Raw genomic sequence first — 25480 nt, 5'->3', positions numbered from 1 at the left:
CTTCACTACATATTCTATACAACCGTCCTAAAACTAAGAGAGTGCCAAGAAGGAAAGTCTACGTTAGGAGGAGAGTTATCTCCAGATGGCACAAGAATGGAGTAACATTCTGGGTGGAAGGAGCGTTCACGATCACAGAAGCAATGAGCATGTCCCTTGTGTGGTTTCAGCCACGGAGAGTCATTCCTTTCAGCAGAGAGCCAGTTACGAAGAGTCAGCGTGGGCTGGCTTTGCCTGTACCTTAGCAGTATCACTGTCTAACTGGAGCACTGACCAAGATACTGGGCCGCTGGTTCTGGCAGCAGGACTCAGCTTTCAGAGTTCAGGCTTTACATATTCGGGTTCTCCTGAGCTCAATCATTCACACCTGCACCCCCCAATCAGACTTGCCGCATTTCTGAGTCCTACTCCACAGGACCTCTGGGTCACCTGCTGCACAGCCTGCACGTGGTAGAAATTTACTTTCTCAGTAAACAGGTTTGCTCTCTCTGGTCAGCGTTAACTGCATGTTACACGCCCCTTCCTTGCTTGATACAACGGTATTTAGACCAGTGCTTCTCAACCGGTGGGTTAGACGTCTTTCACAGTCCAAAGACCCTTCCACATTGGTTGCTTAAGACCATCAGGGATACCCGATATTTACATCACGATTCATAACAGTAGCAAATTACAGTTATGAAATACTAACGAAATAGCATAACTAATTTTAGTGATTGGGGGTCAGCGCAACATTAGGAACTGTATTTAAAGGGTCACAGCACTAGGAAGGCTGAGAACCGCTGATTTAGACACTCTTGGAGATGCCCTATATCAAGCTGTTGCCTATATCTTCTTTTTTGGATATACTTCAGAACCATGGACTCTGTCTGAATGCTCGTGAAATGCCGGGGAAAAGCTACAGAGAAGAGGAACTCAGCATCAAGCAAAGCACAGCATGGGTCAGCAAATCAGAGCAACATACAGGGGTGAGCTATAGACTCCTGCATATGAACCCCACCTCTGCCACTGGCTGTGGAACCTCGTATAGGTTAACCTCAGGATCCACCTTCCTCAGGCAATGGGCGAAATACTAAAGGGGGACTACTATGCCAAGGCCTAGGAAAAACACTGGGGAGTATTAGCTGTGATTGCGGTGACCAAAGAGTTAAAGAGACATTTTCTTACTTGTGCAATCTGCGTATAGAGAAGGCATTGTGTTTTCCTGTAATCTCGCTCATTATCCCTTCCCCTTCACAGTTAAGTCTTGTGAAATGAAAAGGATTGCGTGTGTGTGTACGTGTAAATTAGCTAAGGCTGAGAAAAACTGGGAAATGTGGTGTTTTCCTCCCCCAGCATAATGCACCCAGGCCACCTAAGTCTTTCTAATAATCACCCCGCAATCCCTTTTCTGGTTGCTCATCACCAGAGGAGCAGCCTTGAGGCGCGTACGGCCAACCTCACCGCCCTTCCACTACTGAATTCTCCTAAGCAGTCTGCACAGTAGGCAGTGTCAGAAGGAGGAAACACGGGGTGAAAGAGTGAGAATCTGTTCTGTTTGAGCTGACAGGAAGGGAAACCATTGGAGTCACTCCTGCTCAAAGACAGACCCTGGCAGCTCGGCCTCCGCCTTGGCTTGAGTAAGACTCTGATATGTCTGGTGACAATCCCATAGGCCTCCACAACTTTCCAGGCATCTGCTCTGAGCAGGGCACTTTCTCCCCTCAGATTTATCTTTTTCTGACTCTAACTTTGACATTTTTCAGATTCAGCTGCAGGGTGTGCTCACTTTAGAGAACCTGCAAGTGCCCCACGGTGGAGAGACACAGAACCTGTCTAGGAGAAAAGCCCAGCTGTGCTCTGTAAGGTCACCCTCTCGCAAACTCTCAGCCTCCTGGGTGTCCACTGGATGCTACCTAGGTTACAGCCGCTAGCTCTCGGCAACACTGAACCTCAGACCTGGAATCCAGTCTCAGGAATTGAAACCCACCTTCCCCTATTTCGTTATCATAGACTCCGAATGGAAATTGCCTTTATCACCCACAGTTTAAGAAAATCTTTTAATTATAAAAAAGTAACCAAGAAAAATAGGTAAGATCACTTACTATTAAACTAAAAGCAAAATTCTTTCAGAACTACGCCTTACTGGCATATTAAAAGCCGGCTTTCGTATTTTTGTCCTTCCCTTTAAGTCATCATAAACTTCAAGAATTTCACACATCATGGCTACTTCATGTACATTCTTTTGTAAGGATGTACAATGTTCCATTGTCTGGCTAAGTCTGAAGTAGGATGAACATTTGTGGCTGTGGTGTTTATGTGTGTATAGGACTGTGTGTGTGCACACATGTTACAAAATGAGATAATGTCTTTGAAGAAATCTAACCTCTCCATAACCCTTTCCCCTTTATGACAAGATCTAGCTTAGCTATGTGACCCAGGCTGACTTGAAACCATCCTGCCTAGGCTCTGTGAATACGAGGGTCACAGATCAGTGCAACCACTCTGGATTTTGATATAGTTCTTGATTCATCGTTTATAAAAGCTAAACTAAGCTACTGCATATAAATTTTTCTTTCTAAGTATATCTTTTTTGTTGTTGTTGGTTTTTCCAAGACAGGATTTCTTTGTGTATCTTTGGCTGTCCTGGAACTCATTCTATAGACCAGGCTGGCGTCGAACTCACAGAGCCTCTGCCTCCCAAGTGCTGGGATTAAAGGTGTGTACCACCACACCCAACCCAAGGACATCTTAATACACACTCTCAACCTGCTTTCTAGGAAAGAAGGAAAAATAAAATCACCCGTCCTGGGGGGAGGGGCTGGCACTGCAGCCTGTCACCTCAACATGGGTGTCTCCAAAGAGGCGGAAAGGAGAATGTCATTATGACGTGCGCTAATCCTCCCGGGGTCACGATGGTTCACTGCTTTTCCTGGCTGGTGCACACATCTGCACGCTGTCACCTGCTGCGGAGCCACTGCACCTGTGTCACGGCCGACTTGGGCTCTGGTCCTTGCACCACTCCTTCTCTGTGTGTGTATTTCTTCTGGCGTTTTGTTTAAACTCAGTGTGTCCAAATCTTTACTCTGCTCTGGAATGCCTTCGACCACCAGCGAAGGTCAGAACGTCATTCTAAACCTACAGACTGCACTCACTCACGTTTATTTCTCATTTATGGCTTACAGTTTAAAAAGCATTTTGGAATTTATTACAGCCTGTGGTTCAAAGTACGACCCTGACCTTTCCTTCCCCACCAGCGAGCAAGCATTCCCACTGTTCGTTAACTCAGTCTGGATCCATAGCCCTTCCTTCTTATGCATTAAATCACAAGACGGAGGAGCTTGGAACTGGCTGTCACATCTCATTCTTTAATCTGTTTATTCCTAAGCCAAACAAAGCTCTCATTAGATTGTATTAATAATATCTTTTAATTAATAATAAACCGGAACTATTTTGTAAAGTCAGGTGTTTTTAGCAATGCTGTTCCCCCCCCCACATCTAAAATCAGTTTTTAAAATTTCTTTACCTCTTTTTAGATTTTGTGCCTTCTTCGTTGGCATATCTTTTTGTTATAAAAATCCCTACAGTTTTTAATTGCAGTTGCTGCTGTTGAGTTTCTGAGAGTTTTGCTGCCTCCCACTTGGTTTCTTCAGTAGCAGCTGGAAATCCTGACCTGCTGACCTGATGGCAGGATGGGGTAGAAGGAAGGAAAAGCCACGGTGCACAGGAAGGTGTCCCAATCTGGCAATACTCCGTGTGGCAGCCAGGGAGCACTCAGGAGCCATCTCTCTGCATGACCCCACACTGCTCCATAAGAGACCTCACCTGGCTTGCACTTTCCTTGATGTTTTAAATGAGATACTAAAAAATTTGACATGTAATAAAAAGAATTAATTAAACATAAGCTTGTGACAGTTTCTTACCCAGAAGAACACAGCGCTTGCACACAGGGTGACCCGGATACACTTCCCACAGGCAGTAAAGGGGATACGCTCCTCCTCCTGATGAAGAAGAACAACTGGTCAAGGGGGCAACTCCAATAAAGCTGCTGCTATCTCTGGGTGTGTCAACAGACCTCAGACTTAGCAAACATCAGACAAAGCCCAAGTTTGCAAGCATGCTCGCTTGTAGCTATGCAGTTAATAATCTCGGAGACACCAGGCCAAGTACAGCATTTGTTTGCTTGGTGCTGGGCACTGACTCGCTTGGTGTGTGTTCTCGGCTATCAGATCTGTGGGTTTGCTAACGCTTTACATGTTAATGTGGTGCAACCTGAATTTTTGGAGCATTTCCACCTTATAGAAGAACACGTGGCACCTCCTACTTTACCTCAAACAGCCAGAGTGCAACACCAGGTGCGAACCTTGGCTGGCATTCGCTCTGGGCCAGGTACTCGCCTGAGTTTTACACATGAACTCCGTCAATGCTCGCTATGGTGACATGGAAACATTCTATCACTTCCATTTTATAGATGAGGAAACTGAGGCACAGATCCAGGATCCCCCAGCCCCTAAGCTCCCCTCTAACCCAGGGAGGACACACGAGGCAGCAAAGGTGACATGCGGGATAAGGAAGGTGAGATTTCATTCACAAGTTTTAGCAAACTGGCGATTTAATTCATCAGTTGACAGTTTTAAACGGCCAGACTGTCTCTGCTTTGGCTCTCTGCAGGGTTTGTCATTACATGAGTTTCAGCTTTCATACTGAAATATCCAACCACAGGCACTGCCCTGTCCTCTCCAGCAAACGGCAGTCATTATTCAGAATGGGGGGTTCCCTGCATCCCAAGAGACAAATGCCACCTGCTATGCTATTTATAAAATGAGCATGCTCAAGTGTCCCCCTCCTGCCCCTGTCTTCTACAACCCATATCCTGAAAATCTGGGGCTAATTTAGAAACCTACAATAGGGGACATTCCTCAGACAGGAGCTACTCCTGTTCAAAACTGTCTGTTCCCACACTGGTGACTAAGGGCAGCTCTGAATTCCCAGTGTTGACAGAAAGTATGGAAGACTCAGAAATCAGCTCTTGGGGGTTTGGGGATGAACAGGGAAACACGGAGCATTATTTCCTCTTTCTTTGCAGCAGTAGTTGGAGCAAATACACTCTCCCAGTGACAAATGCCCTACACAGTGCTGGCCCGCAGTAGAATCTCGGTTTGTGTTCTCCTCCTTCAACCCCTTCTGACTTTAGACTAAGAGCCACAGTAGTTTTTGTGCACACGCCAATCAGGAGGGCCAGGGACTGAGCACCAGAGAGAGACAGCTAGCTCTGGATGCAAACTGACTGCCAGGAAGATGCCTGAGACATCTGTAATGCCAACATTTCTTTCCTTACACAACCACGCCGTTCTCACTCTCTCTAAAATATACGTGCTCCACCATTATTGTAGAGAGTATCTCCACATACACTGTCCTAAACAGTGCTCAGAACACATCTGGGATACAGGCACCTCAGAGATACCATAACGGGCTCAGGCATCTGCACTGTTCAATTCCCATGAGGGCTTGGTGGATTGTGTGGTGAACCACTTCAGAGAAAGCATTGCAATGCATCACCTTGCTGAGAACTGCAGAGAGAGCATGCACTGCATCATGCTGCTAAGAACTACAGTGAGAGCATGCACTTCATCACGTTGCTAAGAACTGCAGAGAGAGCATGCACTTCATCACGTTGCTAAGAACCGCAGGGAGTGCGTGCACTGCATCATGCTGCTAAGAACTGTAGGGAGAGCGTGCACTGCATCACCTAGCTGAGAACTGCAGGGAGAGCGTGCATCACCTTACTGAGAACTGCAGGGAGAGCGTGCACTGCATCATGCTGCTAAGAACTACAGTGAGAGCGTGCACTGCATCACCTTACTAGGAACTGCCGGGGAAGCGTGCACTGAAGCAGGACAGACATGTACCTGAGTGATCTCGTTTATTACCACGTGGTTGCACTGGGCTTCATACTCTGGTCGGGCCTGTTCCTCCTGCTGGAGCTCAACGGTGTCCCACTCATACTCCAGCTCTGCCTGGCGCCGCTTCCAAAACTCCAAAAACAGTGTAACTGACAGGAGAGAAGAGAACAGCATGGCTCGTTGAGGCAGGTGTGGAATGCCATGCCGGGACTTGGGGTGAGCGCAATCTTTTTATAGATTTAAATAACATTTAAAAGCCAGAACATGTTTTTTTTTTTTTTTAATGAAAATGTTGGTAATTTACAAATACTGTGAAACATGAAGATGGGGGGGCGGGTAAGGGGAATGGTCAGAAGGCAAGCACGCATGTCAGACACGAAGTCCGCAACCCTCGTTTCGCCAATGGAACACACCAAAAGTTCACTATTCAAGAGCAGTCCTTGGTTTGGCCTTTCCCTACCCCCTCATTCCCTTCTTTCCCCCTCCCTCTGGGACTGGGGGAGAAAGGAACACTTACTTTAGTGCCCTCTAAATAAACTAAAATAATATTTTTATATGGAAAACTTATCTATTTCTCAATTTTGTATAAATATGAAAAAATAGGCATCATTATTTTTCATATTTTGTAACTCAAAAAAGCTACAAATGTTAAGTCTTAACTGAAGATGCAGCTTCCAGGTCAATTCCCTAGGCTTTCCGAGTTAGCCTACTGTTCAAACCCTTCTGAAAACTCTAAAATGATCACAGTTCCATTCACAAATGCTATCCAAGTGTCCACTACACGCTGAGAACAAGAAAAAGCAAAAGAGCCCCCTATATGCATGGGAATAACAGGCACAGCAGAAAGAGGAGGAACAGACTGTTCTAGATACACAACCGGGTCACCGACAGACCACGGGTTCTCAGCCTGTGCCTCGTGGCCCTCACAAGGGTCACATAGCCCGCATATCAGCTATCCCACAGATCAGATAGTCACATTATGATTCACAACAGTGGCAAAATTACAGTTGTGAAGTAGCGAAGAGAATATATTTTTGGCTGGGGGTCACAAGATGGGGCTGCAGTATTAGGAAGGCAAGAAGGCAGGCCGGGTTTCTGGTTCGAGCAGTGCAGCAGGAAACACGTCTCCGAGGGGAGATACTGGGCCAGTGTGGCACACTGAATGAGGATGGCCCTCACCCCCAGGCTCATGGCTTTCTCCCTAGCTGGTGGAACTGTTTGGGGGAGGATTAGGAGGTGTGGCCTTGTTAGAGGAGGCATGTCACGGGCTTTGCCATTCCTAGTAAGTTTTTTCTCAGCCTCCTACTTGGGGATCTCTAAGCCTTGCCATGACAGACTCTTAACCCTCTGAAACAGGAATCCCACTTAAACATATGCTGTGTTGTATCACAGCAACAGAACAGTAACTTGGACAGCCAGGGATGATGTGTGCCTGTGGGCAGCTGTCTAGTCTAGGGGACCGGAAGGACCAGCCACGTCAGGAGTCTAAGTGTCGGGACTGGGGGTGGAGGGGTCTACAGAGGTAGGTCTCACTGCGCTGCAAATAAGAGGTACTGGGGAACTTTAAAAAAAATCCCAAGCACAGGCAACAGCCCCGAGATTCGGGTTTACTGGGCTGGGAATGAGGTATGCTGCCTGCGCACAGGTGTTTGTTGCTATTTTTTCTTGCAGCCAAGGTTGAGAGCCGGGCCTGCAAAGCAGAGTGGAAAGCCAGAAGCTAGGAGGAGAGAATGGGACGCTGGAAAATGAGCCTGAACTCAACACTTTCCCAGGGTGAAGGCCAATGAAGTGCTCAAGCACCAACTTCCCAGCCTCGCTTGTGTGACGACTTCACCAATGGTCAGCTGGAGCAGAAGTGGCCTGCGGTGGTGGAATTGGTTCTGCACATAGAGGGCAGAAGGCTGGTTCTACTGAAAAGCCCCCAGGCCTTTCGGTGTCCTTGAACTTGCCTGGGGAAGAGAACTAACTGCCCGTCACTGGTCACTGGATGAACACCTTCAGCACGCAAGGCAGTATTCTGGAACAATCTATGACCGCTGGTCTTGTCACCCATAGGAGCTCTGCTAGCCTCCACTGGCAGACATTTCCTGAGACCCCTGCTGGGGAGCAGAAGTCACCCTGTGGCTGACTATGGATCTAATGCCCCTCAGAAAATATCCGCACAGCCTGTCACACAGAAGGCCTGCTTTCATTTACCCAACAATTTTGCCGGTAAATGGTTTGCTCCAGAAGCTGATTCCACTGTCTGGAAACTATGAGAGTCATTCTAGTAAAGCATACCCTCTCACACAAAGAGCACCCCGTTTCCTGTCAGCCCCTTTTCTCTTCAACACAGGTAGCATGCACGCAACCCTGACCTGCAGTGGCTTCTAGGTTTAGCGTTTGTCACGGCCACAGTGTTACTGTCACGGAGGCAGGGATGTTCTGTTCGCTGATGAAGTGCTAGCATACACTAGGCACTTAACAAATGCACTGAGAGAATAAATGAAAGGGAATGCCCCAGAAACTGAGTACCCCACAACCTCAGCTGGAGGAACCATTCTTAGGGTTCCCAGCGATCACCGCCTGCTCGTTTCTGTTTGACTTGCAACTTTACCACTCGCTGCTACGCCAGTCAACCTGGGTCAAACGCTTCATTCCACTGAGTCTTGTTTGCTTATTTTCCAATTCATTAGTTCCTACCCTCGTTTAAATTATTTTTTTTTCTGCCTACTGATTTTGGGCTTCTCTTTTTCTTGTTTTTCGAAGGCCTGAAGGTACCTTAAATTCCTTACTTGCCACCTATCTTATATTTTAATGTAAGTACTTGTAATTATACATGTCCTCACTACTCTTTGAATTGTACTGACCAGGTTTTCAGCGGGTTTGTGTTTTAATTTTCATTTGCATCTCCGAACTTTTTTTGAGTTGTTTCTTGATTTCTTTAATGACCCATTCATTCATTATTCAACTGCGTATTGTTTGATCTTCAAGAATTTTTCTGTTCTGTTTTAAATGTATTTTCTTTTATTATTTTAAAAACTGTGCTTGCAGGTGCCTGGCCAGAGACATTGGATCCTCTGGAGCTAGAGCTACAGGTAGTGGGAGTTGCCTAAAACCAGCACTGGGAGCCATAGGTCCTCTGTAAGAGCAGCGCCATCCATTAAACCATCTCTAGTCCCCAGCTTGTCTATAGTGATTTCAGTCTTCTCATGCTGTAGAGCCTTGCTCTGTGGGCTAGCATATAATCTGTTTTGGAGAAAGCACCATGGCTGCTGAAAAGGTACTTGGATGTAGCTCTCTACTGAGGTCCATTTGATCATGCAAATCAGATACTTCTTTGCAGAACTGATATTTTCTAGCCCATTCCTACTTTTCTGAACCCTAAGCAAAGCATAATATTAAAATATAATTAAACCAATATGCCAAACATTTCTACCTCTTTCTTAAAACCTTGTTGCAAATTTTAATGTACATTTTTGTTGTTGTTGTTGATTTTATTTTATTATTTATTTATTTATTTTATTTATTTAGAGACAGGGACTCTTTATGTGGCCCTGGCTGTCCTAAAACTCACTATGTATACGAGGTTGGCCTGGGCACCACAGGGATCTGCCTGCTTCTGCCTGCCATGTGCTGGGATTAAAGTTGTGCGTCACCATATCTGGGCTCACAATTCATGTATCACTGATTGGAGGTCGAGAAAAGTCAAAACTCTGTAGAGCTCTTATGTGATGAGGCCGTGGGCAGCTTAATCTACCCGAGAGTGACTTTCTCCACTTTTAAGACCATGACATACACACAGAATCTATGAAGCACTCCATCAATAGAGGAGGATTCATGAAGATAATTTTCTCTCAAAGAGCAACAGGACCCGTTATAAAGGACACCTAAGGGGAGACCTAAGTAGCGGTTCCCTTCCCACTACTCCTGACCTTAAGGGTGGACGGATGTTTACTTCCTGGGCCGTTCCACCTTGGAAGCAACTGAATTTGAAGGGAGTTAAGTGACCAGGTGGAAAATACAGAGTTGCTAGCAGATTTTCTACCTTGAAGGCAAACCCCAGGGGTTGCAAGAACGGATCAGGATTCTTCATATTATTCAAAACCAAGAACGCTATGGGGGCACAATTGCCCAGTGTTTTTGGGTACACCTAGGAACTATATGAGTGTGGGCTCTTAAGCTGTGTGTCCTAGAATGGGAGGAATTGCCATTCCGTATTTTCTGTTCTGTGTCCTTGTAATATCGTAAGCTGAACTCCATTGGCTAGCCCTGTAGTTCAATACCCAGGCAAACCACACACCAGGAGGCTCTAGCCCCATGGTTCTCAACCTTAACATCACGACCCCTTTGCAAGAGAGGGGGGCCAAGAGACCCGCTTTTAGTGGTCGCATATCAGATATCCTGCATATTATATATTTATGCAACTCTTCATAACAGTAGCAAAATTACAGTTATGAAGTGGCAACAAAATAAATTTATGGTTGGGGGGTCACAAAGAACTATATTAAAGGGTCACAACATTAGGATGAAGACAATCAAACAACAACAATAACAACAAACAACAACAAAAATGGTTGAGAGCAGTACAGTATTACATTCTGTAAAAGGGCAAGATACAAACCCTGAGAAGTGGAGGTGTTCGCATGCTGTATGAGTCTAAGATGTCTTAATCAGCCTCTAACTCTTCAGACGTCATTGTTTACAATATTCAATAAGGTAAATTAGCTTGCTCACCCCATCCCATCTTTCTCACCCAGACTCTCTTGCAGCTAGGGTTCTAGAAATGACTTTCTAAGTGCTCAGTAGCCATGTCTGTGTGTCACAGAAATGGAGACAGAAGTGGGAACAGCAGGGACAGCTCGGGACTACCTGGGACCACCATGTGCACCCAGTTCCTTGATCCCCATGTGCAGGTCACTGGACCTTCTGATCTGCTAGATTGTCAGGAGCCAGGGAACTGGCAGTTTCCCAGAGATCACTGGGCCTTGTTTAAAACTTGCCCTTACAAGTGATCTCTGAAAAATAGCATCATTTAACCACCTGTGTGAGCCAAGAGAGTCAGGTAAGGAGGAATGATGGGGATCTTTACTGTAACCACAGCTGTGCTTAGGACTCCACAAGGCAGCACAGTCTCCCAGGCTGGTGCAGCCTAAATGGGGGATATTTCTAGGTAAGTGTATGATTAGTACCATACCCATTATGAATGTTTTCTGCACTCAACGTTTTCCATTTCTAGAGAACAGAGAGAGAGAGACAGGCAGTGCCAGACACCTTATGGGAAAGGAGATGATGTTACATGGAATGGCCGCGGTAAGGAGTGACTTCAGAGCCCCCCACCGCCTTGACTCTGCCATTTCAGACTTTCCGTAATGAGGTTCACAGCGGTGGTCCTCACGAGGCAGAAGCAACAAGGAAACCAGCATAAAGCACTTAGCAAGCTCATCAAATACATATGCTTAGAGATGTGCACATACGATGCTACAAGCCATGCAGAGACACTTTCTGCATTCTGAAGTCAGACAAGATGGATTGGCAGCCTGATGTATGACAGGTCCATAGCCAGGCGCAGCTAATGGTCACAGAAGGGAATATTTATATATAGCCTTATTTAAAATGTCTCCTGTTCAGAATTGTAGAGATCATAAGCTGTGGCTAAGGCAACAGAAAGAGGGGAGGACAACACAGAGGCTTTTACTACTTGAATCCAACCCAAAGTCTCACTCATGCCAGAGACTGGCCCATCCTCCATTCCTGTGTCAAGTATTTCCCACAGTGAGGTTTCCAGTAACACATACAAGCGTCTCAATGACAGTGCCTCTTACTGGTAAGTGTGGCTACCACAGATTTCACTGTCCCCTAACATTGTCTGTGGGTACTTCTTAAGGGTACAAAATGCCATTTGGTGGCCTTACACAGACAGCCACCACCCACCCTGCAAGGACCCTCAATGCCCACTTCCGCATGTGCGTGTGTGCGTGCATGCCCGCACTGACGTCTCGCCTTTCAGGTTGAGAGGCATGATTTAGTTTCTTCCTTGCTCTTTCCTATAACATGACGCTGCTGATCCCAGCCTACACCTGGAAATGAAACGCATGCACCTTTGAGAATGGGAATTTCCCCTCTACATAAGAATATTTACAGTAATGAAACACTCAAAAGTCTGCATTTTAATAAAATGCCTTCCTCATTATGCTATTGACGCTACACAGATTAAAAAGCATAAGCAGCCCCCCGTGCCTGTGTAGAACTTACACGTTAAGAATGCTTCTTTCTTATGAAGCAAGCTCAACTGGTAATCCCATGCTGCTCTGCGCCTTCCCCTCCACCCCCAGGCTGGATCCCAGCTGTGGGAGCTGTAGCATGGGGATAAGCATCCCTGACCTACAAACCATGCTGAGTGCTGACTTACAATAATGTTGTGATTTCGGAATATTTTAGATTTTGTATTTTCTGTTTATGGATGTGCCTATGATAGTCCTATCAGGGGGAGGAGGAAGAGGAAGAAGAGGAGAAGAGGAGCAAACGACTCTGAGTTCTGAAACACTTCTGGTCCTGAGCACTTGGGATAATGGGTCCTGAAACTGTAATGGCTTCCAACAACTCGTGCCCTTTGCCCTTAGGTAGTCTCCTTCATCTCATCCCTCATTGCTTAGGCTTGGCTGCCTGACTTGCTGCAGCTGATGGGACATTGGCAAACAATTCAATAACAGGCCCGATGCCACTGTTGCATATGTGGTTACATCTTGTCTAGCAAGTTGGTACTCAGGGGGCGATAGTGGCATGACTTTTAAAGGGCAATCAATTGTTTTCTGATTGGGTTTGGGGTCCGTCTCACAGGAAAGATTTCAGGCCTGGTACTACAAACCTGTCCAAAAGCCCATGGCTGAAGAGGTCATAGGCCCTAGGGTGGGACCTACTATTGCCGCTTTGCTAAATGCTTATGTTGTCAAGCTGTCCTGGACATTTTATTTAAACCCATAGATCTGAGCTGCTCTCATCCTCAGAAGAGAAGCTTTTCCTCATGCTAGGCATCAGTTAACAAACACTTATAATTGGTCAAAGAGCTGAGAACAAGTAACCACGTGTGCTTAGCCCTAAATGGGACATCTGCTGCACTCCACAAACTCAGGCAGCCGTGGTTACCTTTAGGATACCCGCACAAAAGAAGCCAGCCCAAATTACAAGACTGGGGTGAGCTCATAAGATCCCACCCCTAACTAAGGATCTGCTGGAGTTCAGTCGCTGCTTGGGAAGGAAGACTCATTCTTTGGAGGGGTGGCGAGAGGTAGGTGTCCCTGCTCCAGTGGATGGTGGCACAACCACATAGAACTCACTGGACTTAGCAGGCTATTCTAGAAAAGAAAAGGAGTCCATGAAGTTGAGAGAGGATCTGGGGGGAACTGGAGAGGGGAGGTGGGGGTTATATGTGATCATATTTCAGTGTGTATAGATGAATGAAATTATCAAAGAATAAATATCAATAACTTTTAAAGCTGCCAAAACACTGTGTTTCTTTGCTTCTTTTTGTAGCTCCGAAGCACCATAAAGAATCCTAGGTGAGACATTTGAGGGTGAGAAACCACATGAAACCCTCCAGACCAAGCCAGGCTTCTTGCTGTCAGACCACCTCTTTCCAGTGGAGCCAGTGGCTTACCACAGAGACCAGCTGAGCCAGGCCATGTGTGACTCGGAATTGAGAGAAATAATGAAATGAGAAACCAGGGGTGTTGGGGAAGCCACAGCCTTTGACGTAGATTTTCATACAGCAAACTCTAACGACATCAACAAATGAAGCTCAGCCAAGACATGGTCCTGAAAGTGGGAGACTTCAAGAGCTTATGCCAGATTGCACCAACACCGTCAAACCGAGAGAAAAACCAAAGTAACTTACCCCACACTCCCATAAACACGGCAAAGACCAGGGTTCCAAAACTGTCAAAGATGCACAATTTCTGGAAAACACAGCAATGACATGCAAATAAGTGAATCGTTCGCTTATCAGAAGTCAGCAAATACATAACGCTCTGCGTCTTCTGCAGCTTGAGCGCCCGCGAGGGCCGGTGCTGGCTTAGCAATCGCTACACGTACAGTGTACCCACAGATGGAATTTCTCCCACTTTAAAAGCAAACAGCTTTCACCGTCTGAACCCAAGTGCATTTTCTAGGGGAAATCTCCCCACACCGCGATAAAGCAATAGGCGCATCTGCTAAGATTGCAGGCCGTTAGAGCTGCTTTTATGAGCTGTCAAGAGAAAGGAAGGACGCAGCCAGCGGCTGTAAGAATCCAGTGCCCTCTAAGCAACTTTCTGATTTGCCTCTTATCGTTGCCTCATTCCCCTCAGAGGATAAGTTCTAGAAATACTTCTTTGCTTATTTAAAAAAAAAAACACACACACACAAAGCTGTTTATGTGGTAATGGCTTTTCTTCAGGCGCACTCTGCCTCCTCAGCCCAAGGACGGCTCTGCTCTGGAACAGCGGGACAAGGGCTGGACAGGTGCCTCCATCAGGTCACCCGTGTAGTTATTATAAAGGATTACTTACTCTCTCTCTACTGCCAAACTTGATCTCTTTGCTGATAGATACACAGCCTTTATGCCTTCCTGGAAACTTTCACTGGGTACCAACTTTTATTAGTGAGCGTCTAAAAAGTCCTAAAGATAGACCCCACGAAGCTAACAGAAAAGTGGGAAACGTGAAGAGTAAAGGGGGTGGGGGTGGACGAAGGCTCTGAGGGAACAAGGAAACTAACTTCACATATATTCAGTGACAGCATATTCAAAGTTGTTTCTGAGTAGGAAGTGTACTTTGCTTTGGATAGTTTTTTTTTTGGGGGGGGTTGCTTTTTATACTCAAAGTGATGTCATTTTCATGTATGCAAAACCATTGGTTATTTTCATAAGACATATTATCTAGTTAGCTACGTTCTCATTCACCTGGTTTCCGAAGCAGATATAAGTTCCCTCTACCATCCATGTCGACTTTGATCAAACAGCATGACTCTCTAAATGGCCTCCTGGAACAATTGCTCTTTTAAAAAAAACCCTTCAGCTCAAGGAAGACGGACTTTGTCACAGCCAGATGTCCCGCAGCCTAGAGCTGAGGATGGGGTCCCACAAACGATGCTTTCGTATCTTTCATCTTTGCTTCTGGGAAACCCACCTGCTCTGAGATGTCTTTCACCATGATGTTCTACCCCTTATCACAAATACCTGCACACAAAGAGCAGACCCCAAAAAGATTCCAAATATGGAATCTCCTTCTTAAGATCCCATCCAGTGTCACTCCAAGTTTGAAATTGGTACACGCCATGCCAACTGCCTAGCACCCAAGGAGGGATATGCCTGGTATCTCAGCACAAGGGTAGACATAGATGAAGCTGCCACGCTAGTCACATACACATGGTGAGAACCATGGGCATAGGACAGGAAGTAGACATTTGACCTTCCTGCTTTGTCCCACAAGAGCTATGGGAGTAGAACTAGGGAGACAGTAAGGGACATGCATAGCAACCTGACTTAGCTCAATTGGCAGCTGGCACAGGGGACCAGATGTTCAATTAAGAGCAGCCCACGTCAGCTGTCGGTTAGTGAACATCTCCTCAGAAGAGAGGTATAAATTAGTAAGTGAATCTATGTGGTAAAGACAGAAGAAGGAAAATACTCCTCTCCTCTGCCCCACCCTTCCCACCCTTTCCCTCAGAAGCTGGTCTTTGTCTCCTTCTCTTTGTCCATGACTCCCACAAGATTCAAGAAGTCTTCTAGGAAAAACAACAGAACCGAAGATCCCCAGCACCCCGAACAATGAAAGACACTTCAAAGTTCTAAGCTAAGGTGGGGTAGATGGAGTCTAAGGAATGAGAGCATGAGCGAGGAGAGGGAGGAGGGACGGGCATCTTAAGAAGGGACCTTCCACTGTGGCTTCCTGAGTGTATCACCACTACACCTGTCTCGGGGCCAGAGCCTCTGGAAATGAATAACAAGTGTCTTAATTTATCAGCCCCAAACCAGTGACCAGCAGCTCACCTGAGTCTTGGTGTAAGCCACAACACACAGGCTACTAGTTCATAGTCTAAGCACTGACTTGGCTCAAGGGGCAGGCAGTTAAATCTTTTTAAATCTATAAATTAAGTGTAGAAATCGTTAAGGCTGACAACGCACCCCAAGCATCGTAACTAGTAGCGGGGCAAGTTTTTCAGACACAAATCTGGATTTCAGGGCTGTGTGCCCGGTGCCACCAGCCAGTGAGGAATGTGGCATGGCCATGTGAGCAGCATAGACCTGCTGCAGCCTCTGACCCTGACAGTCTCTAGGTGTGTAAGCAGAACACACCCCTTTGTCTCTCAGGGCCTCAGTGTTTCAGCTTGTAAGATGAGACAACGACTCTCCCAACATCACAGGTGCTGGGTGCCAATGTTATCAGCACTGCATAAATCAGGTCTAGAAAGATGGCTCAGCCGGTTTGCTGCACAAACCTGGTAACTTGGAACTCCCAAAACTGAAAGGGAAAACCAGTTCCACAAAATTGTCTTCTCACTTTAACGCTTGCTTGTGTGTGCATTCATGCACTCACAAACACACGTGCATGTGAGCACACACATTCGACAACAATACTAGAGTATAAAAGTCAGTACTCTAGCACTACTCCTGAAAAGGGAGGTTTCTATGGACTGGGTCAGAATGTCCCAGGCCCACGCGATGATCCTGAGCCTCCTGTGGCAGGCCAAGAGAACAGAGAAAAGTCCCATCAGAGACCATTGCAGTCACGAGAGGCCAGGCTGGTTTCCTCCTTGCCGAGGAAAAGCTCCTATGACGTAGGCAGAATCAGTTTCTCATTTTCCAGGCTGGAAGCTGAGGACCTAAGCGATCAAGCTGTCTGTTAAGCACACTGCTGCTCAGCATACCCCTCCTATCTCAGTGTTCTTAAGACCCAGGCAGCCTGCCCTCACTTGCTAGTATTCGGGGAGTCATGTGTCTGGCAAGTATCCTACCAATCACTGAGTTACAAACCCTTCCTTCTTCATGAACAGCAATAGTCTTAACTGACCAGTAGGGCCTTTAAAAACCCATGCTTTGAAAGGGGGAGAAACCCAAACTGCACGATAAGAAACGGCAGGCTTCACAAGCACACATTTTAGGGTTCCGCTCACCTGAGTTAAGGCAAACACTTGCAACAGTAAACCCATGGCTGAGGTTACAGCTCAGAGGTAGGGCAGCCCCCAACCCTGAGAAAATGAAAACTTTACTACTCAAAATAAGCTGAGCTTGAGATATTTGTTAGATGAGTAACTGAGCTACTTCACTAGGGTCAAACCCAGCATGTCCTTCCTTTCCTGGGACTAAGCTGCCACTCAGTTTATGACCTGGAAATGTAGCAGAAGCAAGTCCACTGTACACTCCCTTCCAGGGTGGGGGGAACTCGTTTCTATTTCCCTACAGGGGGAATAATTTATATGTTATGACTAAGTGATTATTCTGTGTAAACATCTGGAAGAGCAAACATTACCTTGGAAGACTCACAGGTGACATTCAGCCTCCAGAACGGACACAGCTTGTCACACTGGGGACACATCAGGATCTGGCCACCGATATCAGGATTACAGACCTCTTTGCTAACGAAAGAGAAAATAAAGCAACTCAGAATCCTTAGCAGAAGGCTTTCGTTTTCTAGACACATAAGAAATCCAAGTCTACCCATGACAAGCAACAAAACTGAAACCTATGAAACAGGATCACAGGTGACAGTCATAACTCTGATGAAGGCTTGTCATGTAGAAGCTATAAAAAGCATATGGGATAGTAAATGGTCTACTTCTTTAAAAATATTTTTCTTGCATATTTAAAAAATTTTTAACCTTTATTTTTATTTATCTGGGTGAGTGCTTGGCCAGCACGTATGTCTATGCACCATGTGCACAGAAGTCAAAGTGGACATTGGATTCTCCGGGACTGGATTTACAGATGGTTGTGAGCCAGCAAGTGGGTGCTGGGAATTGAACCCAGGTCCTCTGGAAGAGCAGTCAGTGCTCTTAACTACTTAGGCATCTCTCCAGCTCCTAATATTTTAATATAATATTTTTAATTAATCTTTTGAGAATATCATACAATGCCCAAGTCTACCCTTAACTCAGGGGTATACAAAGGGTCCTCCTCTATAGCTGCTTTGGTTGGAGGTCACAGAGAGCCAGAGAAGCCAGGCTGTGAGTACAGGGAGGAGGGAAACCTACTGTCCCCACATCCACCCAGGAACCTGCCATCTTCCACAAACCCCTCCAGGAGCTGGCTTTATTTGGTATAGAAATTACACTTCTACTTCTCCTTTCATGAGCCTCAGACAGAAGCATCTTAACTCCTTCCCCTGTTCCCCACAGATCCTAGTATTTGTCAAAGCATTATGTGTGGCCTTGAATCCAGAGATAATAAGAGCATATTTAGTAAAGTTTGTGGATACAAAATCAATATATAAAGTATACACAGGGAAACAAAAGAGATTTTCTTCTTATCTACCTGTAACAATTGGGAAATAATTTTTAAAACCTGTTTTTCAGTATCTTAAAAAATATAGTGTCTAAAAATGAATCTAATCAAAGATTTCTTAAGATTTATAGGGAAAAAACAAAAATTTTGTCAAATATAGCTAAGACCTGCACTATGATTTTCAGAATTGCTTGTAGAGATCAGAATTTGTGTTAGATAGCTTCCATTTAATCTACTCATCTCACAGAAGACCCAAAGTTCAGAATAGATGAGTTACAAATTGGGTACCTGCTGGCACAAGCTAAAACAATCAACTACCAGTACAAAAGGAAACATGCAAAGATTTCTACCTATATCCAAAGATCTGGTCCCAAAATTAGGGAGACTAGAATGGACAGTTCAATTTGTGACATTACAAAGAACAAGAACTTAAGTAAACCGCAATCGTATCACCAAAATAAATTCCACTTAAGAAATGAGAATGACAACTACAGAACTGGAAAAAGAGCTAAATGGGACTGGAGATGGGCTCCACAGTGAGAGAGTACATTCTCCTGTTGCAGAGAACCTGAATTGGGTCCCCAGCACCTACATAGGGCGGCTCACAACTGCCTGTAACTCTAGTTCTGGGGGACCTGATGCCCTCTCTGGCTTTTGGGGGCACCTGTGCACTCATGTGTGTGCATGCACACACACATAGGCACACACACATAGGCACACACAGAACTGAAAATGAAAGATACTTTTTAAAGAAGAAAATAACAATAAAAGAATATTTAAACAATCTTAGGTTAAGGAGAAATGCTGTCAACATGGAAGAAGACACAAAGGAAGTTGCTAATACATTTAAAATTTACTGAGGAGACACAAGAGGTTGTAGATTGCTCCTCCTGGTGGTACCTTTTTATACAGAATGGGGTCAGCATTATCGCTGGTCAGGTGACCATGCAAACAACCCAGAGAAATGAGGGGGTCTGGGAAGCAAGGCTGAGAGAGCTGAGTAAGCGCTCAACAAGCCTACTCATTCACAGAGTCAATGAGAACAATGACAAGAATGTTCAATCTCACCCTTTCCCGAACTCTGAAAGTTAACTGAATGCTTACAATCACCTAATGACCCTCCCATCGTGTGTGTGTGTATGTGTGTGTGTGTGTGTGTGTTGTGTGAGAAGGGGCTGGTCAATACGTGAAGAACACAGCTTTGTAGCATGTTCTTTAGGCTGGTTGCCATGCGTGTCTCCCCAGGTTCGTGGCAGCCTTAAAACCCAGCAGCCGTCCATCCACTATGAACGAGAGCAGCCTCCCAGCAGCCAAGTGGGGCAAACAGCGTCTGTAGCTGCTCCAGGGACCCCTCCCCAGGCGTGTCAGTGTTTGACCTGCCCAGCATCTCCCCAGAACAGCTTCATGATGAGCTTTGTCATTTTTTCACCTCATACCCAGAGCTCAGACTGGGAGAAAGCCCAATCCCCCATGTGTGCTTTATGAATCTCCACGAATTACTTAACATAGCACCTGCTTGTGTCGGTAGTAACCACAGATGTAAACTCAAAAACTTTAAAGGAAGAACTAGGCATGCTCTATCCACAGACACCTTCAACATATCTGTGAGATGTAGAAGGGCCGCATGCATGTGGGCTACAGTACACAAGGCAGAAAAGATCTGAGAACCTGGAGGCTAACCCTGGGGGTTCTGCATAACCCAGAAGGAAGCGTCAAGAGAGCTGGATACTGTCCACTGGAACACGGGCAAAGGGCAGAGCCCAGCACCAAGGAAATCACTGCAATCCAACTCCTGTCTAAAGATCTCCTGAACACAGACTTTAGTGCCCATATAAGGCAAGTAATACAGACCCTGGGCTCAGTCTAGGAAAGGAGCAAGAGCAGTAGAGGCAGTGGAACCAGCAGAAGCAGCAACAAACCCTGAGGGGAAATCTGATTCCCAGCGTTCTTATGGTAAAATATTTAAAATGTCAAATTCCCAACATTGCAAGTAGCAGGCACATCAGAAACCTGAGAAGTTCAGAGAAGTACTTCAGAAGTTCAGAAGTAACAGAGCAAGGGCCAACCTGGGATGCCGGCACATTCTATTTATTAAAGTCTTCAGATAAGCAAGTATGCATGGAGAACTCAAGGAAATCACCCGTAAGGAGTTAGAGAAACAATGTGAGCGTGTCTCACCAAATGGGAAAGTAGCAAGTTAAAGGGAACTAACTAGACTCTTAAGCAAAGCACAGTAACATCAATGAAAAAACTTCACGAAAGGCGCTCCTCTGCAGATAAGACACTTAATGTTGTGTCTGTTAACATTATACAGTCTGAGAAATGGAAAGGAATAGGAGACAGACACCCATGAATCCAGCTTCAGATACCAGTGGGACTCCATCAAACACCAGCACATGCATCCTGCAAGCTGCAGAAGGTGTAAAAACGATAAAGGGAATAATAGAAGGATGGCCAAAACCTTCTAAATTTTCATGAAAGCTTTACATCTAAGAAATTCAGCAGGCTCTAAGAAGGATACACTCAAAGACCATACTCAGAGGCTAAGACAGAGCCCAAGGGAAGAATCCCAACAGCAGAGAGAGACTCGTAACTGGTGACACACAACGCTCCTCAGAGAAAAAAGCTGGCTCCCTATTAGAAACCTCGAGTCCGGAGGCAGTGGGATAATGTCCCCCCCCCCCCCCCCACGCACTCCAAACTGGAAGTTCAGGTGGGAGGGCCTTGCTCTGGGTGAACCCTTTCCTTTGTTCTAGTGCAGAGCAGACCTCTCCTTAATGCAGCTAATCTCCCTTACAACTATAGCCTCTCTTCTAGCACATTCTTTGGCGATAACATTAGGCTTCCTAGGGTCCCTTTTCTTTCAAAACTACGTTTGGTATTTCTGCCTCATGTGTTCTTTTTTCATGATAAATATGTATGAGTCACTAATAACAACCATGGGGCAGATTCCATATCATGAAGCCTTATTGCCTCTGCCCCCACCCCAAATTACTCCATTAATTTTTAATTTAGTTCTAGGGACATGGGTAGAAAGAAGCAAGATTCTTTGCCAAAACATCACAGGAATGGTGTCTAGCCCCTGACTAATAGCGTTCCCTTCTGAAGCCTCTTAAGCTGGGCCTCCAAGTCCACACTCTTCTCAGCACTACAGTCTTCCAGGGTCCTACTAGTATGGCCCTTTAGGCTCTGTTGACAGCATTTAATTGAAGTAAAGTCAAGTAGTTTTGGATACAGGTAGTATGTCTCTAAGACTCTCTTTTTTATTTCCCATAATCTGTGTGAAGTGTCAGGTACTATATGACTATCACGGTTACTTCACGAAAGGTTTATAAAAACCCGAGACAGGGGTGATGGCTTCATGGGTAACAGTGATGCTCTGTGGGCATCTCATCACCAGCACCCATGTAATAATCCACACAGGGCTGCACACACCTGCACTGGGGAGTAGAGACAGCATGATTCCAGGAGCTCAATGGTGAGCCAACCTAGGAGGAAAGGTGAGTTCTGCCTCAGTGAGAGATGCTGCCTCAGGTGATGAGACTGTCAGCTAGAGAGCAAGCACAAGTTCTGCTCTGGCTTCTATGTGCTCACGCACTCCTGGGCATGGACCACAGCCAACATTCGATACACACACACCACCCAACACACACACACACACACACACACACACACACACACACAAATGGACCTTCCAAAAGGGAAACCCGCTCAGTCGAAAGTTCTATTCTGAGATGCCATGCAGGAGTGGAACAATATTAGCCCAGCCAAGAAGACAAAGGCAAACAGGGAGAAGATAGCAACATTCAGTCCTTGGCTGCAAATTCCTTCTCATGAAGGGAGAGAGAAAGAGGACTTCAAACAGACATCCAGGACACACAGGCCCTGCAGCCTGTCAGGCTAAGTCATCAGGGTCACAAGCAAACACCCCACCTCAGAGCCAAGATGACATGCTCGGGGCTTGAAAGAATTTACCACTGAAGCCCAGAAACCACAACCTGCCTGTTCCACATGGACTGAGGCCAGTTCACCAAGAGACAGTGTCTGGCACAGTGAACATCAAAAGCAGATACATGATAGCAGCACAGTCCCACATGCCACAGCACCCAGGGACCCCCTTTTAGATGAAGCTGGCATTTAAATGCCAGTATCAACCACAAACAGATTCCTAGGTGCTGAGTTATCCCCACCTCCCAACATGGTAAGAAATAATTTTGTAAAATCAAAATACATAAAACTGCAACTGAGGTACTCAAGTTTCTGATCATGCAGCTCTTCATATAATTTAAGAAAAAGTCATTTTTCAACACCGAAAACCACCAGCCTTCTCACTGGAACCATAAGAATGCAGAGCTTTTCTTGGCCCAGATCTGCAAGGCTGTGAAGCATCCCTCAGAAGTTCAAGGGCAACCCGATCTCTTTCTTTTTCGTAGAAAGAACTATCTGAAGATGTCAGCGTGTTTTGTTTTGTTCTGAAATCTGAGACATAGTGCTCCTATCAGAGGGAGGCTGTGTTGGCTTATCTGAGAGAAATGTTTCCTTTCATTCGCTCCAATTCTCGGAACAAAGGGGAGAGATCACGCAATGGCGTCTCCTTTACCAGACAGTCTATAGCCCTGGAAACACTGTCATGACCAATCAGTTTGAAAGAGAGAGTACCTCCAACTGCAGTTATCCTGGCTGAAGTATCCATAGAGGAAGCAGGCCACGCCCACCACAGCTGCAAGCAGAAGCATCTGCGTGTAGTAGCCCAGCCAAGCAAAGTAGATTCCAATCTTCTCTCCGTAATACTTCCTGGAGAGAGAGAGAGAGAGAAGGTGTTTTTAGAGGATCATCGCTGTGTAGCTTCATCCTAGCATGGCTGTTTGGGTTTTAAGTAAAGAAGGCTTTTTACATAAACACTCCCATTCAGTTCACCCCTCCCGCATGCTCACCTTCACAGCGGCGCCTCAGTTTAACTATGGGACAGAAAGGATGTTACATGTGCAGAGGGAGTTTCAAAGTGACTAATGAAAGGAAAAGCGCAGCAGAGGGGCCAGAGGGGGTGTTGTCCCTTGTTCCTGATGAAGACAAGCACTGTGTTAGTCTCTGAAAGACCCTCTAATATGTGGGAGTCTTCAGCCTATTCAGCTACCCACTATTATGTTCTCAAGGAAAGAACAAGAAGAGAAGTATAAAACCCAAACCTTACTGCTGATACAGTGGTCTTTCCATGGACGGGGTCCATTTCTGAGAAAACAGTTGGTACCCCTGACCCCAGAAGGTGCTACCCCACATACCAACTGTGACTTCTCTACACACACATACCTATATACCTAAGGTGCACTAAAGGAAAGTGAGTAGGAAAATAGAAGTCGCTCTTTTTCACAAAATACTACTTTCTTTCTGACCACGGGTAAGAGAATGAACAAGAAGCAGGCAAAAGCTATTCCTGCCAGTGCAGCAAGCGAGGCCCGGGCAGTTGCTGTGCTGTGGGCTTCTACTGTCTCCATCTTGGTCTGTGGAAACAAGTGAGACTTATGAGGAATTGTAGGTTCACCATGGAGCTGAGCAAGTCTCCTTGGGCCCCACCTAGCGGGAACTCAGTTGTGAGCACAGCCTAGATTCCTGGGAGGCTGGAGGTCTGTCCAGCGCCACAGGCTTCAAAGAAAGGCTAGGAGCCAATGGAGTGAGTTAGGACATGAGAGGAGCAGAGGGTGACATGTTCACTTGACTAGGGCTCTGTGTCTGGTTCATGGACAGCAGGAAAATAGCAGGCTTGGGGTAGTGCCTGGAGATAGCACATTGGCAAGGGTTGGGCCATCTCAGCCCACTTTCTCTTTACTATACTCCTGCTCTGCTTTCAAAGAGGCTTCCATGATGGCAAAAGGCTTGTGGGCTGGAAGCCTGCTCCCCAGTGTGGAGGGATAGGTGGTGGGCCTTTAACAGGCAGACCTAGGGAGAGGTCACGCAGGAAGCATAATGACCTCAGAAGGTATTATGCAGGTTCTCATGATACCATTAGCTCTCCAAGAGGACTACGTCCTGTCACACCATGTGTTCAGCCCCCTTTGTCCCCAGTGTCCCTGCCATGAGGTCACCTACCCTAAGAAGACACAACCAGAACGTCCCTCACCAGAAAGAGTATGACGCTGTTTGGACTTGGAGTCCCCCAGACTGTGTGTGAAGTAAACCTCTATTCTTTATAAAGTAGACTGACCCAGGTGTGTTGTCACAATGATGCAAATTAGGGCAACACAATTCTTATAAACCATGTATTTTGGATATGACATATTTAAAACTGGGATCCTTAGAAGCTGAATGGTCAAACTTTCGAATGGGAGAAATATTCTGCCAAATTTAGGTAAATGTTCAAGCAGTCTTCACATGGATATTCAGTGACAGAGAACTGAACTCTTCCTACGACATTCCTGGTACAATGGAGTCAAAATCAGAAAGGCTTTCCAGACCTGAGACCTGTAGAGACCTGTCTCCTACTGGGAACGTGAAACTGGGAATAAAGAGGCTAATTTTGGATGTGACGGTCTCTGGTCATTGTCCACCAAAAGGGTTTTCTTAAAGTATCAGTCTAAAAAGTTAGCCTTGACTATTTTGTTTCTGTGTCAGGGTCTCACTGAGTAGCCCAGGCTAGCCTGGAGTTCCCATCCTCCTGCCTCAGTCTCCCAAGAGTTGAGACTGCAGATGAGAATGACCAAGTCTGGCAGCTGGCAATTAAAAGGGGCAGTCAGTCCCCAGCCATCCGACCCTGCTGTACCCTCCAACTGCTGCCCAGATGCACATCTCAAATGCATTTCACTCCACACACTGCCGCTCCAGCCTGGAGCACCAGCCCCTGCCTCGTGCACACATCGACACCTCTGTTTCCATCCCATTGGCATCGTTTCTGGCCAATGGCCACCTCTGCTTTCTTTACACTGCTAAGGCTATAAACACCCTTCAGAGACGAACTGAGAAGCCTGCTCGGTCCGTTTTCCTCTGGACGCTCGGTTCTCTCAGGTGTTAAGAGCCATCCTGATGAACAGCTCTCTTTAGACTGCCCCCAACCTGGACTTCTGGGGCCGACTGAACCCTCCATTACACTCTTTCCTATCCCATTTTTATTTCCCCAAAGCGTCATTTTATTATCCAGTGATCCTTGCTGCCA

At 46.0% G+C, this 25480-nt stretch overlaps 1 protein-coding gene across 2 annotated transcripts in view; it reads right to left on the bottom strand.

Annotated features, from left to right (window-relative positions):
* Ano6 (anoctamin 6) overlaps positions 1–25480 on the bottom strand; it is a 166589-nt gene that overhangs the window by 22588 nt on the left and 118521 nt on the right. For both annotated transcript variants that reach the window (XM_041642689.1, XM_041642688.1), the window contains 5 exons: positions 22996–23130; positions 17366–17471; positions 13753–13813; positions 5886–6028; positions 3900–3977 (listed from right to left, as the gene is read on the bottom strand). In XM_041642689.1, the coding sequence (XP_041498623.1) occupies positions 3900–3977; positions 5886–6028; positions 13753–13813; positions 17366–17471; positions 22996–23130 (523 nt within the window). The remainder of the gene's footprint in view (positions 1–3899; positions 3978–5885; positions 6029–13752; positions 13814–17365; positions 17472–22995; positions 23131–25480) is intronic.

Source organism: Microtus oregoni, unplaced genomic scaffold (assembly GCF_018167655.1).
Source record: "Microtus oregoni isolate MIOR12 unplaced genomic scaffold, Mior012 000077F_ref0000221, whole genome shotgun sequence".
Lineage (NCBI taxonomy): Eukaryota > Metazoa > Chordata > Mammalia > Rodentia > Cricetidae > Microtus > Microtus oregoni.
This window is presented reverse-complemented; position numbering and strand designations above follow the sequence as displayed.